Below are 13,583 nucleotides of genomic sequence, written 5' to 3' on the forward strand. Positions count from 1 at the left end.
GGTCTGTTTCAACTGGACAAGTATGCTGCTTATTTGTCCATTTTGTGTTTTGACGACTTCTGACCTACTACCTGATGCTACATGAAGATCATATTTTGTGTCTGTGTGCGTGCATGTGTGCAGAAATGTGGAAAGGGTCATGCTTGAAGGTGAATGACCTAAAAACAATACCCTCATGCAAGGAAACTGGTTGAAAGAAGGAAATAGGCGTACGTGGGAACAGGAAAGCGTCTGTCTAGTGGTTAAAGTGTACTGTTAACTCAAAAGTAATATGTTGTAAACAAATATCTGTATCTTGGGGCTAACAGCTTAGACTATTAAAAGTGAAAATTATAAAAATCCAGTTCATTGGTCAGTTTGTTATTCTCTGCTTAGAGAATGGAAATAAACTCAGTATCATTTTTATGTGCGCAGTCAGTTTCTCTTTCAGGTTCTCAGTGCTGCAGGGTTTCAGACACTCTGGGGAGGCAAAGCGAAGGGGTTGATAGCCTTAAAAATATTTTTAATTGATTCTGCCCCCCCCCTCAAAATTACAAAATTTAAAGTGCAGTGTCTCTTTAAAAGCACAGAAGTAGGATTGTAGAACAATCTGGATTCTGTTCCTGGCTCTGCCAATGACTTCCTGTGTAATCAGTTTTTGCCAAGTCACTTAAGGTCAGATTCTAGTACCCTTTCTGAAGCTGGATAGCACCTCACTGAAGTCAGTGGAAGCCCTTGAGGAGTGAACCTATATTTATGGAGTTAAGGTATCAGAATATGTCCCTTAACTCTCTGCTCTAGTTTTTCTGTCTGCTAGATGGAGCTATTACCATACAAAGGTGTGATAAGGCTAAGCTCACTGCTTGTAATTGCTTCGAGATCCTCAGGTGAAAGGGGCTATAGAAGTACCCAGTATTACATGGAGTGCTAGTGGAAATGTATTAGTAATTGTATAATGTAGGGGTTTGGTTGCAATATACATTGCTTTGTCTTTCTAATTTCATAGATAATATATCTTATTTGGCAGAAATTTGCTGTCTTTTTTTGGCTGTGTGTCTGAACAACTCTCCTTCCATCACCTCTCCTGAAAATTGATTAAATTGTTTAATATAGAGACTAATAGAAATTTAAGAGCATGGGCAACTGAACAGCCCCCGACTTATTAGAAACTAAGCTCTTAAACCCTTCAGATAACATATTCTTGCACATGGAGTTTGTGACATGTCTGTGTCAGTACTCGGGGTGGTTGTGCCTTTTAGTTTTCAATGTGAAATTTAGCAGGTGAAGGGTCATTGCAATTTGTTTCCTTTCCGAAGTGTGAATGAATTGATCAGTGACTCGATGTGTTGAACGAGTCTTTAGAAGTCTCTGAATCTGTTCAGGTTCCTTGATCCTGACTCTTACTGTCCTGTACCTTGTGCAGTCCGGTAGACCTGTGCAAAGTGATGCTACCAGCACAGAGTGGTGATGCTTTACGTTTGCTTCATGCAAATGAAAGACTATCCAAGGTGTAAGGCAGTAGTGGAGAACCAAATCACTTCAATGCAGCATTAAATATTGCCATCACTGCTTGGCCTACATGTCTGCTATGGTTCCTTTGATCATGCTTAGCTCAGCTCATTTGGCATGTGCTGGAAGCAAATCTTGGGAGCTTCATATTAAAATTCTGTTGCCAACTGGAAGAGAGGGGTGGGATGGTTTGTCAGCCTCTGAAGCAGTCCCTTGAAATAGTACTGACCACTGAAAGGTCTTAAAATCGTGTCCTACTGAAGAGCAACATCTTGCCTTTTTGAAGTGGATCAAATTGCACCAAATGGGGCGAGTAGTCCAAAAATGCCCCCCAGAAATGGAGACCCAGGAGTGACCATTTCCCCCCCCACCCAATCTCTGCAGAACATGCGCCCTAACAGGCTGAGCCCACTAGGTGAAAGTGGATTTTTTTTTTTTTTTTTTAGCAAAGGTGGGGTGGACAGGATCTTGTATTGTCAATATGCTATCCCTGCAGATCATGCTTCAGAACATTCCAGAGACCTAGAGTACTGAAGAGTTTAATAAGCAGGATGTTTTAACAGAAAACTATTGTCCTTTTCATGGAGGTTGAAGCTCACACCTGGTAATCTTCTTGATACACAGAATGCACCCCAGAGGAGTTTTGGGATCGATTATGCCAACAACTGTTTCCTCAAGGATGGGAAACCATTCCGCTACATCTCGGGCAGCATTCATTACTCCCGTGTGCCCCGGTACTATTGGAAAGACCGTCTGGTGAAGATGAAGATGGCGGGGCTTGATGCTATTCAAACGTAAGTACTTATTGACTTTTGGGAGCAGTCTTAAACTAGAACAATGAGGGAGTGGTAGGTAAGCTAAGTGTACAAGGCAACCTCTTTTAGATTATAGCTGACAACACCCTAGAGAAATATGGAGCTGAGCTGACAAATGCTCCATTCAAACTCTGTGTTTTGAGATATGGGTGCAGGCCTTCTGTAGGCTGAATTTTAATTTTTGTTTAACTCAAATATGTCTGTTTAAAATGAGCAATGTTGATCTGGAAAGGAGTAGTTGGAAGCTACATACATTTGTTTCTTATTCCATAATTCTTGTCTGTCCTACCTCGCTAATATTGCCTCCATTGTAGGTCAGGCAAGGTCACAGAACATAACAGGCCCGGGGAACGGGGCTAAGACTTGTGTGAATCCTCAACAAGGGAAGAGGTGTTGTGAAGCGATTTATGGCATTAGGTTAAATCCACTTGAGACTTGCTTAGTTTTGGGGATCATTTGTACCTAGAACTCAAGGATTGTGAGCCCCCTGCAAACTGAAACAAAGTTATATAGCACTCTACTTCTAATCTACAAAGCTTTTTATTATTTGGATCCTGTATCTTAAACTGCTTCTCTCCTTGTATTACAACTTGGCAGTTGAGATAAATTATGACACTCTAGCAGACAGCCCACAGATATGTTCATGAGCAGGCATGGTTTGCTCAGTGGGGAGTGCCTGCATATCTGGAACTTACTCCCTCTCATCTGAGTCCGATAGTTTGTTGACACTGCACAGCTTGTCTGTTTTCTAAGGAGCCCTCTGAGGGGGATGGGTGAGTGAGTGTGGGTGAGTGGATGAAAAAAGAGAGGATTTGTTTGATGGTTCTGGACTGTCTTGTTGGGGAGGTTGAGTCCATCTTTATTTTGTGAGTTACAAAAACATGTTTCAGAGTAACAGCCGTGTTAGTCTGTATTCGCAAAAAGAAAAGGAGGACTTGTGGCACCTTAGAGACTAACCAGTTTATTTGAGCATGAGCTTTCGTGAGCTACAGCTCGCTTCCAGAGCCGTTGGACTGCTGCTCTTTTATTAATCTAAGCCAATAGCCAATGACTCCTGTCACGCAAAAAAAAGAGGGATTAGTAGAGAAGTTGCTGGGTGGCTCCTGGAGATGTTGCTTCAAGGTGTACGAATAGTTACTTTTAAATTTGGTTCTAAACTGCAATAACAGTAATCTCAAATTGTTAAATTAATCTATACAATGTCAACAGTTGGTCTGATTGCTCTTCTTTTCCTCTGTTTCCTAATCTTGACTACCAACCTAGGTGTAGTAGTATGCACTGTCTCTACGGTTCATGATCTCCAGAGTTTCTTATATGTTCCCCTCTGATTCTCTCTCACTTTTCTGCTCTGTTTCTTTCCTTTAAACCTTTTTGTTTCTTTCCTGTTCTTTCAAATGCTTTCTCTTTCCTGTTCCTTTGAGATCCTTTATCTTCTTTCTATTATTCTGTACAATAGGTCATTGGTTTTTCTGGTGGCTCTTCCTTTGTGTGATGGACTGGCGGATGGGTGGCTCCTTCATACCTCTCCTCATAGACTTTAAGGTCAGAAGGGACCATTATGATCATCTAGTCTGACCTCCTGCACAGTGCAGGCCACAGGATCTCACCCACCCACTCCTGCAATAAACCTCTCACCTATGTCTGAGCTATTGAAGTCCTCAAATCATGGTTTAAAGACTTCAAGGTGCAGAGAATCCTCCAGCAAGTGACGAATGCCCCACGCTGCGGAGGAAGGCGAAAAACCCCCCAGGGCCTCTGCCAATCTGCCCTGGAGGAAAATTCCTTCCCGACCCCAAATATGGCGATCAGCTGAACCCTGAGCATGTGGGCAAGACTCACCAGCCAGACACCCAAGAAAGAATTCTCTGTAGTAACTCAGCTCCCACCCCATCTAACATCCCATCACAGGCCATTGGGCCTATTTACCACTAATAGTCCAAGATCAATTAATCCTCATGCTGTGTCCTGGCAAAATTATTGCATTTTTATCCTGCCATTTTCTCTTTCGTCCGTGTTTTTTTTCCCTACTTATCTTTTTAAAATTTCTCTGCATGTTGGTTTTTTTCACTGCTTTCTTGTTTTGTGCCTCCCATCCCTCCCTTTTCCCTCACTTAGCAAAAGGTACACAGGATGTTTGGAGTGCTAGTGTCCATTGGTGGCTCTATGAGGCATATTGTCTTAAAGAAAGGGAAGTAGGGCTGCAGAGGTATTGTCTGAGTATGTAGCGTTGCTGCTAGTTCAGGGATGACTGATAGGTACCTTCTTAAAGTACTTTTCTTACCTGTGCCGCAGGACCACGTTTACAGTGGGATGTGGGGTCACACACAGGTGCTGACTTCTGTTTTTGCCTGTGGGTGCTCCTCTCCGCTCCCTCTGCTCCCTTCCCCCGGTGCAAGTGCAGGCCTCGGAGCGAAGAGGCTGAGCAGAAAAAGAGGTTGGCGGGGCCATGGTCCGGGCTCTGTAGCCCACGAAATATTAATCCAGGTCTGCAGGTGCTGAGTACCCCCTGAAGCACCCATGGAGTTGGTGCGTAAGGGGGTCACATAATTTTACTGCTCTTTTCCATATGCTTTCCTTGGACTAGCCTCAGGTGGGTGGGGCTGCTGCCTTTCAGGTTGGAGGATGTCTGCAGTAAGTCCCAGGAACTCTGTTGCTGTTGTCTGTGTGTGTGTGTGTGTGTGTCTGTGTGTTTGTGTGTTTATATATACAATCAATCAGAAACTTTGCAGTTAGCCAGGCAAGCAGATTTTGATTAATGGGACTTGGTGGTAACTTTTCACACTGACCAAGGAAAACTTGGATATGGCTTCTGTGGGTTTTTAGTTAATGGGAGGGTGGGGAGAAAGACTGAGTGGATTTCTTTTTTTCTCCACTAATAAAACTTGGCTAAGATGAGTAAACTTCAAACAGATTTTACAAACTGTCCCCCTGTGAAAATTAGTGCTTAGTTCTAGTTTTACCATTAAGTAAGTACTTTACTGATTTAGTTAACAATGTAGACTGTGTGGAGAATTATTTTTATGGAAGCTCAAATTCTAAGGGATGTAGCTGTCCTCAAGGAACTCCTTGCACACCCAGCAGAGCTTCCATGTTTCATGGGAGGAATGGCTGCAGCTTGATTCTTGGAACTTCAATATTCCATGGAGATTGCAATTGCAGCTTGACATTGATCCCATAAATTACAATAGGTGCTAGATGTACTTGTTTTAGCTTTAGGCCAGGGGACTTGGCTGGTCCTGGCTACAGAGCAACTCCTAATGCAGCTCACCAGGGAAGAGGAAACTGGATCCTTGTGTTGTGTGGTTCCTCATGAATCCCTTTCAGTGAAAGTAAAGCAGACCTTCCCTTCTTCTCATTCCTTTCTGCCTCCCTTCAGAAATGGCCAGCCAATCCTTGCTTTCCATCTTGACCGTGACTATGCAGGTTAGCTGTCTGCTGTCTGAGGCTCTCAGAGAAGAGAGAGAGTTTAGTAGGCCGCTAGTGTACCTCCAACCTGTAAACAATGACAACAGGACATAAGAGAGCACCTGATTCTGCAAGTAGATTGGTCCTGTAGTTAAGGTTTTAAATCTCCATGATAAAACTTCAAAAATGCTTGCAAAATAACTGATTAAAGTTGGATGCTATAATCCTGGTGATATTTCAAAATGTAATGGTGTCTGAAGGGGTGAGAGGGTAGGGAGAGTTGAAGTATAGATTAGTAACACTATAGTCAAAGGTTTAAAAAGGTCCAGTTTAATTGATATTAACTTAAACTGACTATTTCAGACTCTGTAGTGTGATGACTGGTGTGCCATAGAGAACTGCCTAGCCACATGTGCCCATTGTCTTTGTTTCCGGCTGTATTCAAAGACAGCTAAAAATAAATACTTTCCTGACATTGCCTTTCTGTGTAAACTGTTGGTGTAGTTGCCAAAGGGTTGTTAGATGATCGTGAACTGGAGAGAAGATAGCATGTGTATTCATGCATTGGAGAAATATTGGTCCATAAGACAATCTCTCTTACAGTGTTGTTTGCACTATAAAAAACAGGAGTTTGAAAATCCCTGGCTGAGACTACAGGTGATTTTTCTGAAGATGCAGTTAAGTAACTAACCACTAGATGGAGCCAGATATTTACAACACAGGATAAATTAGTAGCAAAAAGGCTTCTTTGAAGAACCAATGGATACTGTTGGCTGCTCTGAATTTATATGACGGATGTTTGAACATTGTAGTCTGTTTTTTTGGGTTTTGTTTAAATTTTGTTAGCTGGTGGGCAGATACATTTATACCTTTTGGAAACTCTTTCTCCAAGAAACAGCTGCCTCTAGGTACCTAAAGTTTCAGTACTTTTTTTTTTTTTAAATGTAGATATTAGTTCTTAAAATAATTCCAGGAGTTTTGTAAAAACCCTTGTAGCCTTTTAAGGGCTTTAATGTTGCTCTGTTGGTTTTTAAAGTGACTCCCCCACTTTGCAGGCAACTGGAAGAGAGAAGAGAGAACATAGAACAGATATTATGTGGCCGGTTCAGCAACCTGGGATGTGCTACTGTTCTCCACTTCATAAAGCATATAGTCTAAGCGACAGCAAAGTGTTTTAATGTAGAAAGCAAAAGAACCCTTTTCAGCAGTAGTAGTGACCTCGTAAACGATGAAAAAAACACTGATTCATCACGATAGTGGTGGTGGTGTATTTGTTCTTTCAGTGGCTTTAACTTGTGGAATGGTGGATGTGTTTTAAAAGGAAGGGTGTAACTTTTTATTTATTTATTGTAATTGTCAGCTTTAATGATCCTATCTTAAATGGAAGCAGTCAACTTGTACCTCACTTGCCTTTAAAATCCAGGCAAGAAAACAAAACTGACATTGAACGTGTTTCCATTCATATTCAAATCCTTGGCTATAGAAGAGCCAGGTAATAAGGATATTGGAAACATTATAGATAGGTTGGGAAGGCAATTAAAATTACTTTGCAAAGCTGAAAGGATGGAGCTCGGCTGCACAGAAGATTGGGCAGATTCCTCCCTTGTGTTACAAATCTGAGAATTTCTGTATCCGAACACAAGACAGTGTCTGTTATAGCATCTGGACACCTGTGAATAACTGCTTTAATTAAAATGCTTGAAATTGTTGAAGATTTTGATATTTTGTAGGTAGTATGTAACTTTTAAATACATACATTTATGTAATCCACGCATGTACTGGTTCTTGTTTTTCCTCTATCGACAAAAGGTATTATTGGCACTGCATTGTTCTCTTGTCTTGTTTTAAAAAACATAAAATCTCTTTTAAACTTTTAAAAAAAAATCCTAGAAGTGCTGTGTGAGAGGCTTTCTGCTTGACTACCTACCACTTCTGTTTCACAATGACTTTTCAGAGTTATGAAGCAAGATAACGAAGCACAACTAATTATTTTTGCTTTTAATGTGTTTTATGACATTGATGCTGTTAGAAAGGAAGAGTGTATGGAAAAAATACATGACTACAAGAAAAAATAGAGACATCTGTTTCCCGTCTAAGTGCCTGATCATACTTGGTGCTAATCTTAGCACCTTCAGCTTCTAGAAGTGCCTTACAGGAGCTAGGTCCTAAATTCGTTTTGTATTCCATTAGTTTGGAAGTAAATGCACCTCAACTTTACAGTTCTGTAAAGATGTAAATAGTTTGTTTCCTTGGAATTAGATTAAGTCATTATTTGGTGTTCCTTTTTCATTCTAGTCTAAGTCACTTCTTATGGATGGTGTTTTCTTCACAGGTATGTGCCATGGAACTATCATGAATTCAAACCAGGAGTATATAACTTCTATGGTGACAGAGATATAAAATATTTCCTGGAGCTAGCTAATGAGATTGGCTTGTTGGTAATACTAAGAGCTGGACCTTATATCTGCGCAGAATGGGACATGGTAAATTTGTATTTAAACTTTCTAATTTCTAGGCAGAATTAACATCTGATCTCTGTCTAATGTAAGTGTCCTCCCATTTGTGGGGGGATTTAAGGGGGGTACAGTAATAAAAGGATTCCCTACCGCTGAACATATGGCACAAGGCAGGATTCTTCATCTAGAATACTAAAAGTTGTGGGTTCAAGTCCTGCTTAAGTGACTTCCCTTAGCCTCAAGCGCATTGGTCCTTAAATTGTGATAATTTTTTAATATGATCTTGGGTACTATAGGTCCCCAATGACTAGTACTTAAATGGTAATATCTATATAGTTCTGGGATAGCTGGTTAAACTTATCCTTCTAATTCATGAAAATGGTAATTGAAATGGTTTCCTTTCCCTTCATAGGGGGGTCTTCCAGCATGGTTATTAAAGAAAGAATCTATTGTTCTCCGATCTTCTGATTTAGGTAAGGAGCTCAAAAGGATTTATAAAAATGTTTCAAGGACAAGCAGACTTGCTGGCCAGACTCTCGGGTCAGGCTGTATTTTCAAGAATGGTATTGTGTTACTGTTTCTACTAAAAGTTTGGGAATAACAAATGTGAATGCTCTCTGAATAAGGTTTTCATACTCCTTTTGCACTGTGCAAAAATAAATGGACAGAATAAGGTTGGAACAGGGTGGAAAACAGCAAGACTACTTGTGTAAGGATTTACAGGGCTGGACCCTTAAATTGTAAAGGATAATGTTCTTGAAGGTAACTGGATATTTTTCTGTTGTGTGGGGACATTACCACCTATTTTTAGATTGTACTATATTGGAATGATTTGGGTGTGGTCCTTGAAGCCACTTGACTTCCCTACATACCGAGAGGCTGAAGTTATGAGCAAGTACAGAATGTCATCAATTCATTTTTTGTTGCTCTTATACACGTTGTGCATACCCAGTGTATTTAGAGTACTGGTTACAAAAATATCCCATTTGTAGTTTGTTTTTGTTTTTAAAGTGGATAAACTCTGGTCTGCCCACAACTTTCTCTTTGTATATTCCAGATTACCTGGAAGCTGTAGACCGATGGATGGGTGTCTTGTTACCCAAAATGAAGCCTCATCTCTATCAGAATGGAGGGCCAGTTATTATGGTGCAGGTAATCCATTTCAAAAATCAAACAGGAACACTAACTATGTGAATGTAGAAGGCCTTTTGGTCACCATTATTGAATTATTAACAGTGCTTCCACAGGTATGTTTCCAGTAATGTACAAGGGTGCTCTTTAAAATTTAAATCATATTTGCTCTCCATGATAACTGGAATTAAAATTAGTTTAAACTATATCACAAACAAAAGGGTCTGGTGGTGGTGTGAGGTACCTGGAGATAATATTCAATTTTAGTATGTTATCCTTGCATCTCCAACATTTTAACAAGTGCAGCTTTGAGTTTCAGCTTTTAGTCCTTAGTGTAGATGTCTCTTTACCACTTGGAAAGAGACTGTGCGTGAGGATGAGGTGAGCATGGCTACTCACACAAGTGATGTATTACTAGCCAACATGCTTGCCTGTATTGTTGATACATAGCTCATGTTGAAGCAGCTCAGCTGAAGCCAGCACTTCCTGAGACTCAGGGACTCTTGAATCCAACAAATTTCTTAACATCTCTTCTGCTGCCCCCTCTCCTTGTTCCCCTTTTCCTTATTACATACAGAATCACCTGCAGGGCTTCCCTGCAACTCCCCACTGAGAGTATGAAATGCTGGCTCCACTGAAGTCACTGGGAGTTTTGCTGTTCACATCAGTGGACCCAAGATTTCACCCCAGGTCTTTTTCCCCTGAGGCCTGGTGGAGATTTTCTTTCCAAATCTTCTGTGTACTTGCAATCCCTTTATCTTAAGTCACTGTGCAAAGCTGGATTAGTCATGTTATCACCATTCTACAGGTTGGGTAGATGAGGCCCAGAGAATGAGTAGCAGAGTACGAGTAGAACCTAAATCTCCCAGCTTTGTGATCAGTCCACTTTGATGGGTTTGTTTGTTTGTTTCTTTCTCCTCATCTTGTAGTATCTACAACTTTGCTAAGTGCTTCACAGAGAAGACTAAACCACAGCTGCCCTTCCCTTCCCTCTTCCTTTGCCTCCTGCCACCCTCCCATCACGTATTCCCTTGCTTCCTCCCATCCCGCCCTGCATGACTTTGTCATTGTTTGCAAGAATTGGCAGTCCCTGTTTAGAACAGGAGTCAAGAGTACAGCAAGCCTGCCTCAGGGCATGTCTACGCTTACCTCCGGAGCAATCGATCCACTGGGGGTCGATTTATTGCTTCTAGTGAAGACGCGATAAATCGACCGCAGAGCGCTCTCCTGTCGACTCCAATACTCCACCGGAGCAAGAAGCATAGGCGGAGTCAACAGGGAAGCGTCAGCAGTCAACCTACCGCAGTGAAGACACCACAGTAAGTAGACCTAAGTACGCCGACTTCAGCTACCTTATTCACGTAGCTGACATTGCGTAACTTAGATTGATACCACCCTCCCCCCACAAAGCGTAGACCAGGCCTTAGAGTGCTGTGGTAAAGCCATGTGGGGAGACAGGTATAGGATAGTCCCCCACAATGCTGGGTTCTAACCAGTGCCATCTGTTTTAGTAGCCCCGGCACCACAAGTTACTCAAAAAAAGAGGCTGAAAGCTACACCGTGACACAGTTCAGTGCTTTTTATTGCCATTAAATGGAACATTCTCTTTACTTAGCTTGCTAAAGGTCTAGAGCAGCAGTTCTCCACCCACAGGCCGCATGCGGCCCAATGAGCACACAGCTGCGGCCCAGCTCAGCTGTGTGCTAAAGATTGCAGGCTCCGGGCTCTTGGCTGCCTTGCCGCGGTGCCCTGGCTGCCCTGCCACGCAGTGGGCTCCAGGCTCCCAGCAGGGTCTGGGGCCTGGGCAGCTGGCTGCCACATGCTGGGGCTTGGGGTCTGGGCAGCCAGCTGCTGCCCGGCCCCACACAGTGGGGGGGGTCAGAGTCCCCACGCAGAAGGGTGCAAGGTCAGGGTCCCTGCCCTATGCCCAGCTCTCCACACCTGGCCCCACTCTGTGGCGGGGTCTCTGGGTGGAGGGTGCTGGGCATAGGGGTTTGTGTGTGTGGGGCGGGGGTTAGGAGGGGGACACCGTGGTTCTCAACCTGCAGCCCAGCTAATACTTTCTGTGCCACATCTGCGTCCCACAATGATAGATAGGTTGAGAACCACGGCTCTAGAGTATCTAGCCTGACAAGACCTGCTGTAGCTAGGAATGAAAGAAGAATAAAATACCTTAAATATTTGGCCCTGGTGCTTCCATTGGTTATTACACTGAACAGATTAAGCATTAAGGTTCAGATTTTGAAAGAAGGTTTCAAAGACTCACTTTCAGGGTGGATTGACTTAAATCAGCAATTTAAATCATGATTTAGCTCACCTAGTGGAAAACCTCGATTTAAATCATCCAATTGAATCAATTTTTCAATTTGTACTTCAGTTATTTTCTAAAGAAAGGTGCATTTTCATTGGTTGATATAACATAAAACATGTTGATTTACAACTAGATTTGGTCCATCTTTTTGCTACCTAGGTGGGTACACTATAACTCTATATATTTATTTATGCAGTTATGTAGCTTAACATTTTCAGATTCTTATTAACTGTACAGTTTTAGTATGTTAGAAAATAGTGAATGATAATTAACTTTTTGCTCATGATTTGTGTTAAGCCGCATTAGGGTGGTAACTGGAATTTAATTAAGGATGCAAAACAGCATATAAAATTTATTTTTATTAATCAAAACAACCTTTAGGTGGTTTGGATATATAAACTTCACTTCTCAAAACAGGTTTCACATTTACAACTAAATTATGTTTAATTTACCCTTAACATATTTTGTATTATATTCAGACTTAATTTTAAACAGGTTTATTTTTAAAAATATGGAAACATGGAAACTCTGCTCCCACTCCCCCGCCCCCCACTGGCTTCAGAACTCCTCCAGAGCTCTGTTGTGCAGAGGCTTGTACTCCAAGTTGTCCAAGTGTTAGACCTGTAGCAGGAGTCTCCCTACGAGATAGGGGAGCAGGCAGATAATAGATACAGTGTTGGTATATAATCCACAAATACTCTTTATTGCTTACAAAATAAATTACTCACTCCACATTCATAACCCAAGCAGACTACACCAGAGTCTGAAGATCAGAATTGAAGTCCTGATGGCCAGTCGACGTTCAGTCTGATCACAAGATGCGGGGAGCCAGCATTACCACACCTTAATCTAAACAGGGCTCTGGATCCATGAATGACTCCAAATTGCAAGTGTATCGAACATCATTTATAATCCACTCCGTCACGTCATCAGTTTTGTTGGCAATTTCAAAGAAACGGTTCTGGGCAAATTGCCAAAACCCAAGATGTTTAGAAACAGTCCCAGGCCCAAGATGTTCTTCTTTGGCTAGTTCTGTTTTACAGCTGCAGCGGATACATTGCAACAGATGCATTGTCATGGCAATACCCCCAATATTTCCTTATCTGGTATTTCTCCATCTTTCTCATAGTAAAGTTATTTTTCACAAACAGCTCTTGACCACTTAAAACCTCAGATTCTTGCTTTGGTTGTCAACATGCAGCTCACATCAAGCATACTTCATCTACAATAGGCCTATAACATATTACATGGATATATGGATTATGTATATATATATATCCCAACATTTGGTAACAAAAATTCAAATCAAACTGTTATAAAGAGTTGTTTTTATAAAAAAGGTGTAAAAGGGTGACAAAAATACTGAGTCAGATTAAACGAAAAAGTCTAATACCACCATCCAAGGACTGTGTTAATATCATGATTGGTAAACAAGAGGCGAATGGAACCAGAAATGAATTAACTAAAACTGGTTAGGCCTAAATGGTGAACAAAATCATGAGGGGATGGGTTACTCCACCGTTTACTCCCTTTTGGAGTGCTTAAAAAGAGACTTTGGGGAGGCTCAAATAGGCTAGAAGATGGGTTGACTGAAAGGAGCGAGCTTTGTTATCATGACTGCCAACCCCACCATCTCCAGGGACCCTGGAATGTGCCATGACGCTGTTAGACCTTCACCATCCTGATTCTGAGAGAGGTCCTGACTAGACCAGGCCAGAGAGGGGGACCCAGATGACATCACCACCTCTGGCTAAATCCCTAACGCTACCTGGCACTAGGAATTTTGGTTTCTGCTGTCACTGCGCTCCATGTGTCCTTTTCCTTCCCCACCTTATTTCTTCTTTTCCCTATCTCTCTCCCTTTGCCTTCTGTGAGTTTGGCTTAGCCAAACAAGACAGCATCTCTTGCAGCAATGCTGTGAGCTTTTTCCCAGTAAGGCAACCAAAAGCAATGCCTTAAACAACCCACTGCTGGTAC

The 13,583-nt window shown here is 41.8% G+C and overlaps 1 protein-coding gene across 3 annotated transcripts in view; it reads left to right on the forward strand.

The window, feature by feature from the left end:
* The window catches only part of GLB1 (galactosidase beta 1), a 68,566-nt gene that overhangs the window by 17,693 nt on the left and 37,290 nt on the right, over positions 1-13,583 (forward strand). For all 3 annotated transcript variants that reach the window (XM_077811109.1, XM_077811111.1, XM_077811110.1), the window contains exons 2-5: positions 2,113-2,282; positions 8,041-8,191; positions 8,577-8,637; positions 9,222-9,316. In XM_077811109.1, coding sequence (XP_077667235.1) covers positions 2,113-2,282; positions 8,041-8,191; positions 8,577-8,637; positions 9,222-9,316 — 477 coding nt within the window. The remainder of the gene's footprint in view (positions 1-2,112; positions 2,283-8,040; positions 8,192-8,576; positions 8,638-9,221; positions 9,317-13,583) is intronic.

This window comes from Eretmochelys imbricata, chromosome 2, assembly GCF_965152235.1.
Source record: "Eretmochelys imbricata isolate rEreImb1 chromosome 2, rEreImb1.hap1, whole genome shotgun sequence".
NCBI classification, from domain to species: Eukaryota; Metazoa; Chordata; order Testudines; family Cheloniidae; genus Eretmochelys; species Eretmochelys imbricata.